General features: G+C 42.4%; 1 protein-coding gene across 2 annotated transcripts in view; it reads right to left on the bottom strand.

Moving 5' to 3' along the window:
- Positions 1 to 3,798: 3,798 nt before the first annotated feature.
- Positions 3,799 to 17,918, bottom strand: part of SLC27A2 (solute carrier family 27 member 2) — a gene marked incomplete at both ends in the record, with an annotated part of 42,501 nt that continues 28,381 nt past the window's right edge. For both annotated transcript variants that reach the window (XM_084239739.1, XM_084239740.1), the window contains 6 exons: positions 3,799 to 3,975; positions 5,255 to 5,385; positions 10,134 to 10,231; positions 11,693 to 11,891; positions 13,167 to 13,257; positions 16,371 to 16,565. In XM_084239739.1, the coding sequence (XP_084095865.1) occupies positions 3,799 to 3,975; positions 5,255 to 5,385; positions 10,134 to 10,231; positions 11,693 to 11,891; positions 13,167 to 13,257; positions 16,371 to 16,565 (891 nt within the window). The remainder of the gene's footprint in view (positions 3,976 to 5,254; positions 5,386 to 10,133; positions 10,232 to 11,692; positions 11,892 to 13,166; positions 13,258 to 16,370; positions 16,566 to 17,918) is intronic.

The following is a 17,918-nucleotide window of genomic DNA, read 5'->3' as shown; positions in this document are numbered from 1 at the left end:
TGATCAGAAGCCACCCGTGGGGCTTTCAGTACATTTTCAAGTTTCCTCTCTAGGTTTGAAACTTGTGCAGTTTCCATTTTTTCCTGAGCCCTATAGTGAAGCTCAAAGGCAATTTACCTATGATAATTCATAGACCAAAACATCATTTTCTCAGATGGCACTTTTGTTTCAGATGGCACTTTTACAGAGAGTGGCTCTGAACTTTGGTTATATTAACAGTGTCAAAGGTAAACAGGAATGGGACCTAGTTAAAGTGGTAAATTTTAATTAATAATATACTACTGCAAAAGGGAGAAGAGCCAGGAATAATTTTCAACTTTGATCTGTATGGAGATCACTGGGCATTTTATTTTTTAAATTTTTTAAAAGATTTATTTACACAGGAACTGGGGTATAGGTAAGAGGTGCGGGAGGGTAAGAGGATTCACCAGAAACAGAGTGGGGAGCAGAACAGGCAGACGGACCGAAAACACTGCTGACGGGAGCAGTGGGAGAGGCCTGCTACGCCATATGGGAATCTCCCTGGCCAGCTGGGAACCGAACCCACGCTGCAGAGGCTGGGGACAGCTTCCCAGTGCTGCGCTCAACCTGTTCTGCCACCAGGGAGGTCCTCATTGGGCATTTTAAAAAGAGAATGAGGGAGTAGGGAGGGGCAGATGGGGGCTCAACAGGCTCAGGGACGAAACACAAAAGCAGGGAGAGGGCATTGGTCCATGTGAAAACCATCTGGGCTTGCCAACTGCAGCTTGTGGAGGTTACAGCCCTACCCTCCCACAGAGACTGGAAGATGTGTGACTGGAACAAACAGCCAATTCTTTGGTAGCCTTGAGATTTTGCTGGTGAACTTTAAGCGGGGGCTGGGGTCATCCTAGGTTTGTACCCACGAGCTGTTAAAACTAAGTTCTTGTTCATGTCTTTATAGGGCAAAGTTCAGGCGTGGATGACAAGAGGGCTCAGAGAAGTCTGGCGAGGATTTAGTCAAGGAGAGAATCTTTGTCAAGAACTTAAATCTTCATGTTGCCCCTTGTCCCCTGACCGTATTCCTGAACTTTGCTGCATCCTGAAATACCGAGTCAAAAAAATACTAATGCCTGGCTCCCATTCCCAGAAATCTTGATCTAATTGGTATGGGATGGGCATGGGCTTTGGGATTTTTGACAGTTTCCTAAGCTCCCCAAGTGCAACAATGTTTGGGGACTTTTGCTCTAGAGCTGCTTGCTATTCTAAAAAGGGGTGTGTGGGCCAGCAGCATTGGAGTCCCCAGGTGCTTCAAATGCACAGAAAGCTTGAAAAGTACTGCTCTGGGCTGGTGGTTCTCAAGCCAAGCCGTGTTGGCGCATCCAAGAGGATTGATGAAAGCAGATTGTTGGGCTCTGAGTCAGTAGGTAAAACCATGACTTTGCATGTTTGGGGCCTCCCTGGTGACCTAGGGGTTAAGTCTCAGTGCTATCATTGCTATGGCCTGAGTTCCCTCCCTGGCCAAAGAGCTACCCACATGGCACAGCAGACCTCTCCTGTCTTGCCCCCTGCTCTCCTCGGCAGTGTATTTCAGTAAATCTGCCTGTTCTGCTCCCCACTCTCTCTCTGTTGAATCCTCTCACCCTCTGTACCTCTGGCCTATACTCTAGTTCTGTGCAAAAAAAAAAAAAAGACTGCATGTTTGACAAGCTCCCAGCTGATGCAGACACTACTGGGCTGGGACTACATTCTGGAAACCACAAGTCTATAAAGATGCTGTTTTTCCCTGTAACATGGAAGCTACAAGCTATGTGACTTCAGACAAGTCTCTCACCTCCCTGGCTCTAATTCCCCCCCGCCCACCCAGAAATAAAGAGGTGTTTTGCAACCATCCCAGCTGGGTAGATTCACTGTCAGTTCAGGTAGTTTAAAAGAGAACTTGGAACCCTTGGCATCATTCCCCACAGTTGTTTTTTTTTTTTAAAAGCCTTGCCTGCCTTCTTTAGCATCCTTCAGTGCCTAACAATTGCGTGGGACTTGCCAACCATGACACCAGCTTTTTTGCCTTATCTAAATCGGCCTTATGATACCTCTCTGGCTTGGTGGCAGCAGAGAGCGCGGTGGAAGGGCTACGAGAGGACAAGTGACTACAGAGAGGCAGGGCCACCAGATGACACTAGAGAGAGCCCAAAGAGAAAGAGTAAAGATTCTTTGGGGGCTGGGAGTTCTGCCAGACTTCGGGACCCCAGAACCCAGGCCCCCTGCCTGCTCTGCGCCTGGTTGTTGGCACTGCAAAAGGTTTGACTAGACATTTTCTAGGATTGCTTGAGTTTTGCTATAGCCAATAACATGTGTGTAGAATAGACATGCACTGTTAATTGACTTGAATTTTCAAGTACTGCTCTATGCTGGGTTTTCCTGGGACCTGCACTTTTACTCCCTTGTTTTTTGCAACTATCCCAAGCTGGGTAGGTTTACCATTGGTTCTGGTGATTTGAAAGAGAATTTTGGAGTTCTTGGCATCATTTTCACAGGTTTTAATGGTCAGCAGGGAAAGTGGGAGGTTGAGGAAGCCAGCAGGCTGGGAGGGAGAGTTTCTCAGTTTCCAAGTGGAAAGTGTAAAATGTGAGTTAAAGTTGGTCAAGTTCCAGTAGGCTCTGGTTATGGAATACTAATATTCTGGCTAAGGTTTTAAGTGATGACCTCTTATTCCCAAAAACATCCCTTGTGTCATAGAATCATGTCACTGCTTTAACAAAACCTCTGTTTATAGCTGGATTCACTTTAGTAAGTTTCCAAGTAACACAATTGCACAATGTGATACTCTCAAAAGCAAAATTTGTGTTATCTCCTATCAGCTGGGTTCAGATTATTCACTGGGAGATCATTAGAGCAAAGGCAGAGATACTTCCCAAGTGCTGCCTTACAGGCAATAATTGCTCTAAATCATAGGAAAAGGCACAGGGGTAGCCAGGGTTTTTCTTAGGCATCTGCAAGTCCCTTATGCATATGAAGTGCTCAGGCAACGTGTTGGGAGTAATGAGTGGGGAAGAAGTTCCAGTCATGAGTCCTCTTTAGAGTCACCTGAAAGAGTGGATAAGTTTGGAAAATATTTCTAGTGCTGTGTCAAGGGTGGGATTGGAGTCCCCTCTCACCATGTCATTGAGTACCCCTGTGTGAATCCTGGTGATCACGAGTTTGCAACCTTTGATACAGCTGAAATCTGTTTATTGAGTATCTTTCAATAGAGAGAGTTTTGCCACTAAGGCTCTTTCAAAGACTGTGCATGGAATTCCCACCTGCTGCATGGTGCTGTTTGTAGGCAGCGGCCAGGATGTTAACAGGTGAGGGTAGCTGGCTTTACATGGGAGCAGGATTTCCACTGGGGTGTTCATTCCTGACTGGCTCCTCTCCCAACTCTGCCATTTTTAAAAACCTAGAATACCATTATTATTATGAGTGGGGACACCTGTGAAAAGTTACCAACGAGGCTGTCAGACTCAGGGTTTGCTTTTTGAATAAAATCAAAAAAGAGACAATGACATCTTATATGTTGGCGTTCATCTATTTTATTATATATTAAAAAAAAAATAACACCTTCCCCTAACAAGCTTAGTTTGCAAGTACAAAGAGTAGATGCAAGTTGAAAAATAATTATCTCTAAATGTTTTCACTTGTAGAGGTTCAGATGTAATTTTAAAAAGTCTCCCCTTATTGGTATGCATAAAAAATTGCACCTCACAATCTTCAATCAAATTAAACTTGGATTATATCAAGTGGCTGTACTAGGTCCATTCAGTTTCTTTCTGCAAATATTATGAGTGGTTCTCCTAGGGATATTCAGAGTTTCAGAGTTTTATCATTTATGGCATTGTAAATGTCCTCAGTCATAGGCACATACGTTTTTGCTTTGTTATCCAAGAAATACAAGGCATCTTTGATGACCGCAGGATTAAAACCTTCTTCCACGAGGGTCACTTTGCGGTGTTTAAAAGTTCCAGTGACCTCAATGACATCCTGAAAAACATCAAACAATCCATATTGTGCAGTGTTTTGCAAACAGATTAGGTAGGGTGTAGGGCAAGTGGTAAGGGGGGGGGGGTGGTGGAGGGGGGCAGGTCACCCTTTGGCATCCCCGGCTCATTTGAAAGCTATGAAAGTGAGGTGTTTTTTTTTTTTTTTTTTTTTTAATAACACTGATCCATCATGCTTTCAGAACCTCAACCCTTTGTGGCGTCAAGTATTACTGGAATATTATGAACAATGGTGGGGTGATGCTGGGATGATCTACACAGACCACTATTGTATTTCAGTTTGTGTGTTAGACTGAAGATTTGTTTCTTCAATTAATAGGTGATGGTTTGGGCCTCCCCTGTGGCGCAGTGGTTGAGCGCTGGGTTGCGAAGCTGCCCGCGGCCTCTGTGGCGCCGGTTCGATCCCCGGCTGCTCCCCGGCCATCGGAGGAGGGTCCCACATGGCGCGCAGACCTCTCCTGCCGCCCGCTGCTCCCCTCAGCAGTGTACTTCCGTCCTTCTGCCTGCTCTGCTCCCCGCTCTGGCTCTGGTGAATTCTCTCACCCTCCCGCGCTTCTGACTGTACCCAGTGCGTGTATAAACAAAACAAACAAATAAATTAATAAATAAAACATGCCTCTATTAAAAAAAATAGGTGATGGTTTGAGGCTATTTTGAATGTTCATGTCTCTCAACCATCTCACTGTCAAGCAAATATCAGTGCTTTATGAACATCAACAGAAACAGCTCTACGATCTCAGAAATATCTGGTACCCACATCCTTCCTTTCTTAAGTCTTCAAGTACAGAATAATGGAGCTTAAAGCCCAAAAGTGATGGTGTTAAATTAACTAAGGGGTTAATGCTTGAGAAGGACAAATCTCCATCCCTCTAGTGGTGGTAGTTAAGCCTTTGGTAGTTCCAACTAATTATGCCCAATTAAAATTCATAATGTAGAAAGGTATAGAGCTGCAGTGGATTTTTCCATTCCTTAAAACTGGAAACAATGGGCAGTCGGAGCATTTCTATTGTAAGCATCTGTTATACATCACCACAGACTCTAAACTATTTCCTAGTACTGTTATTAAATGAACTGTTTTGTCATTTTAGGAAGAAAGTGATTAAGATCTGGTTTCTGCTATTTCTGCTTTCTTGGTTGAGCTTCCTGGAAAGGGTAGTGAAAACTTGGCGAATGTACCACTTGCCATGGTAGAAGGGGAATTGTTCTTTAAGAGACAGGGGACTACTTTAAGAGGGAGGGTCATTGAGAACAAGAGATATCACCTGTATTCTTAGAAACTGGGGTCTTGCATAAGTGGGCAGGTAATCGGCAATGTGCGTATAGAGTTTCTTTCCATCAAATTCATGGTTTTCCTTTATCTTAATGGAGGCCATGCCTATTCGACCCTCATGACCTAGAAATAAAGTGAGAGAAAATCAGATGTGCTGTAGTTATTTTTTTTTTTTAATGATACTTTGCTAGTGTAAAGAACAGTGGACTTAGAGATATTACTGCATGGGTTTCTTTTGTATAGCTGACATTTGTATTTCAAATATATGTTGAAGTGACTGTAACAACAAAATGAATATACCAACAATACAACAACAGTTTTATGCTGATCGAATCTTACATGTCATATCCTATACTAAGTATGTTTTATGGACTATCTCATTTAACCCTCACAGCAACCTTACAAAGAGGTATAAATGTTATTTTCATTTTAAAGGTGAAGAAATTGAGGCTTAAAGACATTAAGAGACTTGTTCAAATTCACATAGCAAATACTAGACAGGTTCAGAAACTGAATGAAGGCAGACTGGCTCCAGATGCTGTACTTATACAGTAAGTCCTCACTTAACATTGTCGCTGAGATTCTTTTATTCTCATTTCTGTTACAACAAAATGACATTGAATGAAACGATGTCATTTGAGGGTCTGCTGTAACTATCTTCCATCTTAGCAGCTTAGATGAAAACAACTGAGTGGGAAATAGAATCCACGGCTAAAGTAATTTTCTTTTCTTTTTGATTCCAGCGAAAAGCCCTTTGTCTGCTGTCAAGAATAATCGAGCCCAGGTTGTTCTTTAGGTTGCAGTATGATGTCTGTTGCACTTCCAGGTACAAACACCACCTTTGAGACTTACTGATTTAATCAAGGTTCTTAATAGCTTCACTTCTCTGCATTTCAGAGAAGCTGCGGGACAGCAGGGTGAGGGTAAAGTGCAAGGACCTGCCGTTTTATGCCCTCCTGTTGATGCCCCTTAGTCCCAAGAGGTTGTGCTCTCCAGAGAAAACAGATCCTAACAACTCTTTCTTCCCCATCACACAGGGCCGAAAAGCGGAGAGGTGTTCATAACAATTACCATTGTTTTCTTGTAAGGACAGTGGTAATTAGGTATTAATATCTTCTACCTGCTCCAGCAGACCCAGCGGGAGTGCAGGTCCCCTTCCCTGAACTACTTAGCTGTAATCAGAGATGGAGAAGGAGCTGTCCTTCTTCACCTGGGCCCCAGCTTTCGAAATTTCTCCCTTGGTGATTGTGTGTTTACCTATGGCTCTAAGGAAGGCAGAAAACGAAAACAAAGGAAGAACGTCCTCATCTGATTTGCCATTCATCAGAGGAGGGAGGCAGCAGGATGCTGGCACCTCTTTCTCTAGGGGTCTCGGGTAGCTGTCTGAAAGGTACCTGTCTCAGGAATCTCAAATTTCTTCAATAAGCTCCTTTCAGAATTAAGGCAGAGGCTGATGTAACAAATTTTTAGTCTCCACTGGCACCTGGCTTCTTGCTGTGGCAGAAGCAATACCCAAGTGAGAGGCGAATGGACCTCAGACCTCTTCTTCAACTGCTAAAGGGTGGTTGGGGTTAGTTCAGGTTCCAAAACAAAGTATTAATAGTTCTGTGAGTATAATAGTCCCTAGAGCTGTGCCGTGCAATATGGTCACCACAGGACACACATAGCTACTAAACCTGATTATAATTAAATAAATGATGGCTATTGGATACCATGCTGGACTATGCACAAACAGAACCTCTGTAGGGAAAATGGAGTCAGGGTAGGGTAAGTGAAAAATTATCAGGCTTTTCCGCCCTCCGCCATTAGCATTAATGATGGATCCCTGCGGTCCTACATGCATGCCTGATGGCGGGCACCTGGAGTAGGGTGTGGGCATGCGTAAGTGGGTACACCTGGGCTGAGACTGGGCTTGTAAGGGTGGCATCATGGGGATGCCAGCAGAACAAGAAGGGAATGAGAGAGGAAAGAGAACAGCAGTGGTGGAAGCAGCAGAGAAGCAGAGACCACGAGAGAATGCCAGAGACCCCAGAAGGAGTGAAGACTTGCCGGGGACCAGGAGGCCTGCCAGCCTCCTGGCCCCCCCGACACCCCTGCCTGCCATGTACCTGGTAGAAGCTCAATAAAAGCCTGAAAAGCCACCAAGGGATCTAGGACTCTCGAGTCCTGGATCATTAAGAACCTGCACTGTTTCTTCCTGCCACTACAGTCAGGTTTTGTTTTTTTTTTTTCATTCCCATTGCCAGCCTCTACGGCCATCACCTGCAGTTTTGCTTTCCTCCCAGGTTTCATTGCCCACACATGATATCGTGTTGGTGCAAAAAGCACTTGGGAGCGGGAACTTGGGGCACACAAGGACACCATGGCAGAGAGGTGTTCACTATGGGAGGTGCTCATAAGAGGACCCAGAGAAAGAGCATGGAGATCTTGGCACTGGGAAGCTTGATTGCTGCCAACTTCAGACCAGCCTCCTGCCCCCCTGCCTTCCTCATGCCAATCTCCCTGCTGCCTGCCCACTGGTGTGCCGGTACCTGTTTCAGTGCTTCAGCACTAAAGGCCTGTCAAATCTCTCGATGCTCCAAGTTCCTTTATCTGTGTGTCCGAATCCATAATGAAACTGTGCTAGGCCTCTTCTCCACTTTCCCACACTACAACCTCTTTATTGTTGCAGAAAGTTATATTGAGCATTGCAAATTCTATGGAGTGGTTGGGCAGTTCTGATGTGACAGCTAGAAAAACTCAACTCCCTTTGATGCCCAAACCTAGAAGTTTCTCCTGGTCTAAAGCTGAGAGCTGTGAAGGCCTTGCTCAGCCCTTGCTGAATCAGGGTGAACCAATTCCTGACTGTAGGCAGACCTGTCCTATTTCAAGGCTGGGATGGGGCTATTCTCTGTGTAAAAGGCCAGTCAATAGCTGGCGTGGCACCGTGAATGACAGAATCTGAAAGCTGGGGGAGACTTTGGAGTCTCAAATCTCTAGAGTTCATCTTGTCTTTCACTACTGCATGAGTTCTCACAGGATCCCTAGTGGCTACCAAGGCTCTTTACAGGCCCTAGTTGTTGGGAAACTGCCTGCCATTGGAGGCAGCTCATTCAATGGTTGGTCCCTCCGGTAAAATGAGAGTTCTCAGGCGAAAATTTGCTTCCTGGTCAATTCAATCCACTGGTTTGCATTCGGTGCACTAGTACACCACCTGCTCCTGGTTCTACCTGCCTGTTTTCTAATCATTTAAAAATCAATAGCCTCCTTTTCTTTGTTCTTTGCAGTGGCTCCCAGGTCTTACTGATGGTTACACTTGCTCGGGAATTAAAAAGACATGAAGTTTCTGAGTCTGATCCATTAGATCTGGGCTTTAAAGTGTTCAGGATGAAAGGCCAGATTTTTGGAATCATGAGGCATCAGTACTTTCCAGGGTTTTGTTTTTTGTTTTTTTAAATTGTGGACACAGCTGCATAAAGTTCATAATTTTAGCCATTTTAACGTATACAATTCAGTGGCATTTAGTGTTTCACAATGTTATGTAAACATCTCGTTACGTAACCGTCAAGAAACTATTTCTTGAAATTTTTCATCACCCCCAAAGCAGATTCCAGTGTTTTTAAGAGTCAATGGAGGGCTTGTTAAAACACAGCTCTCCGCATCCCACCCCAGAGAGTCTGATTAGGTGTGGGTGGGTCTAAGAAACTGACTTTTAATAAAGTGTGTGATGTCATTGCCACTGGCCAGGGATTCCACTTTAAGGAGAGTGGGGTTAACTCCATCCAGCTCATTCCCAGATCCTCTCACCTTCTCACCCACATTCTTCTGTGTTGTTGCCCTTTTAAAATTTGGCACTTACAAATGCACACAACATCCAGGTAGGGCCTGTGAGAGTCTAGCACATGGTACCTTCAGCAATGACCCTTGTGTTAATGCAGCCTGAGTCTAACGTGAGAAGCATTTTGAGCCCCCCACTGTCTGACCCCAGATGTGGCATGTGATGACACTTCCCAACGGGTCACTATCACAGAATGGGAGATGAAGAGGCGACAGAGAGTCTCAGCTATTCTTTAAAAAAATAAAAAGAGCATGAGGTCATGAGGACTGTCACAGTTCAGGAATAAGGGACTTTTTTGGATTTCCATGTTGAATATGGTGCGAGCCCTAGTAACTGAGAGCTGGGTTATTTCAACAGTGATTTGGAGTTATTAACCCTCCGTGATCTCTAATTAAAATGATTTCTTCTCATAACAATCTTCATGTATACCTTTGTGTTTGGTGTTTCTGCAATGAAAGTGAGTTGGTTCTTTTGACCATCTGCAGAGCTGGTATTATCCCTAATTTTAGTGTCTGGAACCAGGATGCAGTCAAACTGCAGCACTCCCCTCTTGCCTGGCACCACCAAGTGCTTGGAGGCACTCTATGTGATGATTTCAAAACTCAGTGGGATGCTCTGGGGTCAGGGATCTGCTTTCACAGAAAAGTCTGAAGAAAATAAGCTTCACATTTTTTTCTGCGACTAACTTCACTTGCTCTTTTTTTGTGCTTTCAAGTTCAAAGGCTAAGACGCCATTTCCCAGCTATTAACCAGTGACACATCTTTTCTCAAGATGTGCCAATCCTAGTATGGGACCCCGTACCTTGGAGAGATCTGGCTTGCCAGTGAACCTAAGAACAGCTGGTGAGCCGAGCTACAGAGATGTACTTGCATGGCCGATTCAGATGTACTTGCATGGCCGATTTACAGTAGAACATAAACTCCCAGGTGATTGAAAGAGTTGTTTGAGTCTCCACATGGTGGGGGAAAGAGATGGTAAACTTTGCCCTGTGGTTAAAATTATATTCAGTTACTGTAAGAGTCTAGGCCTAGATTTATAACATCGTGTGCATACCTGGCACAGGTACTCCATAAACATTCACTTCTTGGATAAAATCAACCAGTCCTAGTATGTCTGCCACTTCAGTAGTGGCCACATTTTCTCCTTTCCACCTGGAAGAAAAGACAGCATTAGCAGAGGTTGCTGGGCCTCTGGCCTGGGCTCAATGACAGAAATTAGGTGTCATCTTCAGATCTCTATGGAGTGGCTGTACTCATTTTCCTGTCTTGACCTCCAAGCTCCCGAGCTTAGTCATGGGAGAGGTGTTCTGCTTGAGGAATAAAAAACAAAGACATAGGACTAAATGATAAATTGTGAAATTTCAACCTTATTGTGTGAAACATGATGATGATGATGCTATTCTCATATAAAAATACAGGTTTGGTCTAAGAAAGGCACTGGAAATAAAAGTAGTAAATCTCAATTACTTTTTGCTGTGCTTAGGTAGGCCTCTTACTTTTCACATTCACTAACTTCAGTTGCTATTTAATTCATTTAGTGAATTTCTATTTAATAGAATTTCAAAGTCTCATGGCCATAAGAAAACTTTTAATAGAAGGAAAAATATCATACTTTTTATCAGCAGGGAAACGAGAATGTTATTTTTCACTTAACAGAGTTAAAATTTGTCTTAGGTTTAAAGCTTTATTAGATCTTCCAGAATTATTATTCAAGGAATATGAAGTTGACATAAAATAATGAAATGGATCTGGAGTCACAGAGTATTAGACATGAAGGATATCCTGATGATCCTGGAGACACCCTTTTCATAGGTGAAGGAACTAAGATCTAGAACGGCTACCTGTCTTAATAACACAGCTTGTCAGGTAAAGAGGCTGGTCTGGGGACTTAGTTCTTTTCATTCATATACATGCTCCCTTCTACTACAGTCTACATTTGCTATTTCTCCTTCATCCATACATGCAAAAAGTAGTCATATGTGCTGCCTGCTGTGCTAGGTGCTGGGGGTGAATAAGACTGGCCTCAGGTAGTTTACACAGGAAGACAGCTGATTCAACAAAAGTGTCACAAGGCTGGAGGATCATGCTACTGTTGGGAATTAATTTCATTGACTCTAAACTTCAATGTGCTGACCTGGGGTTCTCTGGGAATCTGCCTGGTAGGGAAATTGTAGAATGGGAGAGAGGAGCCGTGGGACTTGGAGATTTCATTTCCTTTTCAAAGAAGTCTGTATTATTTTGAATTGGATTTTATCTGAAGAAAAGCCCTATGATTAGAAAGAGTGTGAAAATTCCTGGTGGTCCTAAGAGTGACCGGTAATAACTGAGGATAAACAAGAACTGGATGGACTTAGCTACTTAGGTTCCAAAAATCAGACACAAGTTTTCTGTCTTATTTTTATCTGGTGGTGTTCAACTAAGTTAACTTTGTACTACAGATTGACAGCTCATGTATTTTGCTCCTTATTTTCTGGGAATACAGGGGGTTGCACTGAGACACTAAAGATATAAAAGGTAATGGAGCACCATAACCAAAATAGAATGCAATTCCATTCAGGAGTAAGCCATACTATGCATGTGTCTGTTTTGGCTCAATAATTCTCAGAAACCCACCGGAATGTATCTCCAACTCTGTCGTGGAAATAGATGAAATTGTCATGGTCAATCATTAAGAGATCTCCACTGTTGAAATAGATGTCTCCTTTTTCAAAGACATCTCTCAGTTTTTTCTTCTCTGTCTGAGTCTTTCCTCCAGCATAGCCAGCAAATGGTGTAAGTCGTGTGATTTTGCAAATCAGGAGTCCAACTTCACCTAAGAGAGAGGAAAGTGAATTGTTATTTTATGTGTTAGCAGCAGGCAAATTTTATTATTAACCTTCTCTTGAAACTACTGCCATGCAACTCCTTGGCAACCAGTTGGCCTCAGGAAATGCCATTTTTCCTGCACATGCACACGCATATCCATAATTATACACATGCACACAAACACACTGTATATTAGTCTGTAGGGTCACACATTTCTTTTAATGCTAATCTCTTACTGAATAATATGCACACAGATAAATGCATAGTAGTTTAAGCTTAAAGGTAAAGATTTTAAAAATTAATTATAGTTCTACAACCCCAATTATATATCCCTGCCCACAAAATGCTTACCTAATAATTAAGAAGTTGTTAAGCTAGATTTAAAACTATAACTATGTTACATGTAGTGGTTAATTGGCACCCTTTGGAATTTGAGGCTACTTAAGCAAACTTCTTTTTTTTTTTTTCACTCTGATTTTACCATGTGTTCATTTTAGCAATAACATGTTAATTCTTAAAAGTCCCTTGGTTTTGTGTTGGCAGGAATGTAGAGAAAAAGAACCCTTGCAAATTGCTGGTGGGAATGTAGACTGGTCCAGCCTCTATGGAAAACAGTATGGAGTTGTCTCAGAATGTTAAAACTAGATCTACCATATGACCCAGCAATTCCACTCATAGGTATTTACCCAAACAATGCAAAAACACTAATTTGAAGAGATATATGCATTTCTATGTTCATCAAAGTTCTGTTTACAATAGGCAAGTTATAGACCTAAGTGCCTAAGGACAGATGAGTGGATCAAGAAGATGTGGTGCAGATACACAATAGACTACTATTCAGTTATAAAAAAACAGATGAATTTTTGACATTTGCAACAACATGGATGGAACTGGAGAGGATAATGCCAAATAAAATAAATCGAAAGGAGAAAGACAAATACTGGATGGTTTCACTTATACGTGGAATATAGAGAAAACAAAGGGTCTGACAAAGCAAAGCAGTAACAAACCCTTGACATCTGACTACAAAACTGAGGCAACAAGAAGGGGAAGCTGGTAGGCATGGAGGAGGGAAGGGAGGGGTGCCCAGTAGAGTGTGACGGAGGATTATCGGGGCTTTGGTGGTAGGCAAGGCATGGAAATATACATCTGTAGGGATTTTTAACCTATAACCCTTAAAACACATATAATGACATAAACCAACTTTAGCTCAGTTAAAAAAAAAAGTGACTTGGTCAAGGTGTGAAGAGGCACAGATTTATCGAACAAAAGGCTACTTTACCTTTGGAAACTTTGATGCAGTATCCATTTCCATCTCTGACAGGCTCATCTTTTTCCACATCATACTTAATCAGTGCATAAGCTATGACTTTCTAGCAAAATAAAAGATATCATATGAGTACAAATTCTTTCACATTTTTTTCTATATTTTGGGATAGCATACATAAAGTACACAGAGTGCACACATTTTCAGTGAGCTGGATGAATTTTATAACTCTATAAACCCATGTATTTACCACCCAGATCAAAATAAAAAACACTTTCAATACCTTAGGAAGTTTCTCCTGCTTCTTTCTGTCAAGTTAACTGATATTCTGACATTATTTTTAAAAACTTTAAAATAGCGAAGTAAACACATGCCTTTCTTCACTTAATATAATGTTTGTAATATTCATCCATCGTTCATGTTGGTGTTTGTTTCAGTGGTTGACTTTTTTATTGCCATGTAATTTCTCTTGTATGACTATACCCCATTTATCTATTCTCCTGCTAATGGACATTGGATTATTTATAGTTTTAAATTTTAAAGACAAAGCTGCTATGAATATTCTTCTATATGTATTTTGGTGGACATATCATAAGTGGCCTTTATAAATCTTGTATAACCATCAAGAAGATGTGGTGGAGTATACACATAATGGGATACTACTCAGTGATTAAAAAAAGATAAATTCGTGCCATTTGCAGCAACATGGATGGAGATGGAAGGAGTTATACTAAGTGAAATAAGCCAGAAGGAGAAAGCTAAATGCCAAATGATGTCACTTATGTGTGGGATATAGAAAAAACAAAGGGTCAAAGACAAATTTTAAAATTAACCCTTGAAAACTGACCATTGACCTTAGGCTCAGAGGGAGCTTAGGTTGAGGGAGAAGGATTAAAATGGGGGTAGAGGGAAAACACAGTGGACTATGGTAAACTATGGGTGCTTTGATAGACGGATGGCTACAGTGACTATATTTGAATGGGGGGAGAGGCAGGTTCCTACACTATCAAAACACTGAAAATGATGTAAAATAATGGCACCTTATTTGATTCCCCTATATTCCTCCTATAAGTTAAACGATCTGATATTTGTCTTTTTCCTTCTGACTTATTTCACTGAGTCTAATTCCTTCTAGTTCCATCCATGTTGCTGAGAATGGCATGAATTTATCTTTTTTGATTTCTGAATAGTATTCCATTGTGTATCTCTACCACATATTCTTGATCCAGTCATCTATTTTTGGGCATTTGGGTTGTTTCCAAATCTGACATATTATAAATATTGCTGCAATAAATACAGCGATGGGGCCTCCCCTGGTGGCGCAGGCGGTTGAGTGCCGCAATGTGAAGCCGTCCACAGTCTCTGCAGTGCTGGTTCGATCCCGGCTGGCCAGCGAGGGTCCCACGTGGCGGTGCAGACCTCTCTTGTCGTGCCTACTGCTCCCCTCACAGTGTATTTTGTCAGTCTGCCTGTTCTGTTCCCCGCTCTGTCTCTGGTAAATTCTCTCACCCTCTGGCACAACTGGCCTATACCCCAGTTCTTGTATGAATAAATAAATAAATCTTAAAAAAATAAATATAGGGATGCAGGTATCCTTTTGAATTCAAATTTTTATTTTCATGATTAATTTTAAATAGCCACATGTAGAAGCAGCTACCATACCGGACTGCCTAGGAGTGGAGGACAGTGCAGCAGACGTTTGGTTGTCATTGTCAGGGAGGATCGTTGGATTCCAAAATGCCTTGAGATCAAGTCAGAATACGAGGAATAGAATGGTAATAATCACTGCAGCCAACAATTATACAAAGTTCTCATATGACAGGCTAGATACTGAAGGACTTTTTCATAAGTTACTTGATTTAATCCTTTCAGCACCCTTTTCTCTTATTAACACTGATTTTGGGTCAGGCAAAGGGCTCTGAAATTTCTCTTTTTATTTCTGCTTACAGGCAATGATGCTGAGGCTTAAGGAACATAAAATGACTTGCCCAAGGTCACACAGGTGGTATGTGATGATGTTAGAGCTTGATCTCTAGAGGCAGATCGCTTATGCACAGATACTCTCCTTTCTCCTCTGCAAGTCCACCCCTGGGGATGCAGTTGCCTGGGAGCTCTAGTGTGGCTATTTCATGGCCAGCAGATGGGCTGCACAGAGGTATAAAGACAGTAGCAATTGCTCAAGCCAGGAGGTTCAGCATTCACTGAATATTCCCAGGAGTTTTCAGAATAGGTGATCATCTAGAGTGACCACTTGAGCCCAAAAACCAAAAAGTATGTCTGGGGACCCCAGGCAATAAAATGACTGTGGGAAAAGAGACTGCTATAAGAGCTGGTTTAAAATTAAGAAGTGTCTTTCTCATTGAGTTATTAGGGGAACATAAATGTTTACAAGATCCTAGAACTGGGATTGATCACAGTTCTCATGAAGGCCTAAATGATGGCTCTTTTTTTTTTTTTAAAGATTTATATATTTTATGCATATAAGAACTGGAGTACAGGTCAGAAGTGTGGGGAGTAAGAGGATTCACCAGAGACAGAGTTGGGCACAGAACAGGTGGATTGACCGAAATACACTGCTGAGGGGAGCTGCGGGTGAGTCAGGAGAGGTCTGCTGCACCATGTGGGTATCTCCCTGATTGGGGATCAAACTTGTGATGCAGTGTCTGTGTACAGCTTCATAGGTTGTATCTTAACTCCTTGTATAACCAGGGAGGTCCTAGATGGTGGTTCTTAACCTTGGTTGCAGAGCTTGCTTTTAAGAAACACTGATGCCTGGGCCCCATCCAGAACAACAGAATTCAAAATTCAGTGGGTGGGGCCCTGTACCTGTATATACATAAGAAGTTCCCGGGGTGATTGTGATGCACCATGATGAAAAGGAAATTGCACATTTTGCAGTATGTGGTCAACTGAGGCACTGCTAACCTCAGATGTTTTACAATATACAAGAATGAATGGCACCAGGTAGACTTTCCATAAATTGCAGATTGTTAAGGCATAAAAAGTTGTTATGAATAGAAATTAAGATTTTAAAATTAGATGACCCTGTCACTTTGAGATCATTGTCAAAGAGAATGAGCCAAGCCTCAGTGATATGGATGGGCCATAGCTTAGATATTGCATGAAACTCTGATATTAACCTCATCATGACATAGCTTTTAAGAAATCACTTTATTTTGAAAACTGGCTATGTATTCTCTTATTTTTCCATGTACTTACTCTCTGTAGGTAGTTTACTCTTCCAACAGCACCGATTTTTCTTGTATAATTCAAAAAGCCAATGTTGCCTTCAGTCGCAGCATAGAACTCATAAATGTGAATGTCCCCAAATCTCTTGATGAATTCTCTCCAGACATCTCCTCGCAAGCCATTTCCTATTGCAAGTCTCACTTTATGATCACGATCATTTGGTTTCTGTGACAGGAGGGGAAGCAGACCAAATTGAAATATCTCTGGAGCCTGTACTTACATAGCAATAATTGTCTTTAAATGTCTACATATTCATGTTCGTGACAAATTCAGTTTTGGCCTCCCCAACACATCCTTTGCCTCTGCCCCACTATGAGTTAACAATCTGAACTCTGATTTAATAACCCCAAAACTTGGATTTTCCCATTTCGATTTTTAAGAGATAAAGTGAAACAATACGACAAAACTAAGTGATGTGAATTTTTAATTGATACACAATCTGAAGCTAGAATAATGTGTCAATTGTTTTCTTGATGGGGTTGGTGAATTGCCAGAAAGGAGGGGACACAAGGCAAAGATCAGGCAGAGACTGATATAATCTGAAGCAATGATTTTAACTTGACAATGAAGAAGACAACAGAGTACCCTCAAAGGAGAGAGAATCCTTTGCCATAGAGCCATTGAAGAGCATAGAGTTAGTGACTAAGGAAATTAGGAAATAGGTAGTCAGTGAGGAACAGGGTGCCCCAAGCGCCCAGCCCAGGTGTCCCCAGACCACTTATCAATATGAATAAGGTACCATAGGTTGGAGGGTGTCCTCCAAGTCCAGGAACCCTATGTCCATTTAATAATCGTTTGGCGTCAAGGTGTTCTCCAACCCAATTAAAAATGGAATGTTCTGAACACCAACACAGTAACACAATGCTAAAGCAAAGGACCAAAGCTGGTTCTGGGAAGACAGGCCAGGTAATGTGGGAAACTCAGTGGGTCTCAGTAACCTCGGAGACTCCACAGGCCCCAGCAAGAGACACAACTCAGAGATACCCAGCGGCCAAACCCCTGCTCCTTGTCCATTATTCCCCTATAAACACCTACTTCTTGCCCCCTCAATGGCTACCCTCTTAGGATCCCTCTCTTCTCAGAGAGCTTTCCTGTCCTTCCTCTTACTTATCCATAAATCTCTTGTTTGCTGCTTAACTCTAGTCCTGACGCTGAATTCTTTCCTCACGGGGACAAGACTGAGAGTCTCTGTGGGCCCCCCAGGCCCCTGGCTGATTCATCAGGGCCTGAGGGCACTGGAGAGAAGACTCTCCATCATGCCTTCATTTAACAGACAGATGCAGAGGTCACAAGACCAGTTAGTGCTGAACCAAGACAATGAAACTGTCCCGAAAGGATACGAAGGGGAAGAGAGGAGGAAGCTGACTCCCTCTTGTCTCAGGTGGCCTGGAAGGAATATGCTTTGCTATAAATAAAAATCACAAAGGAAAGCTGTTTGGAGTATAAGAACTGAAAGGAGAGCTTGAATCAGCAAGGGGTGGGGTTGAGATATGGTTGCTTTCCATGCAACCAAAATCA

Source organism: Talpa europaea (assembly GCF_964194135.1).
Source record: "Talpa europaea genome assembly, chromosome: 8".
In the NCBI taxonomy this organism is placed as follows: domain Eukaryota; kingdom Metazoa; phylum Chordata; class Mammalia; order Eulipotyphla; family Talpidae; genus Talpa; species Talpa europaea.
This window is presented reverse-complemented; position numbering and strand designations above follow the sequence as displayed.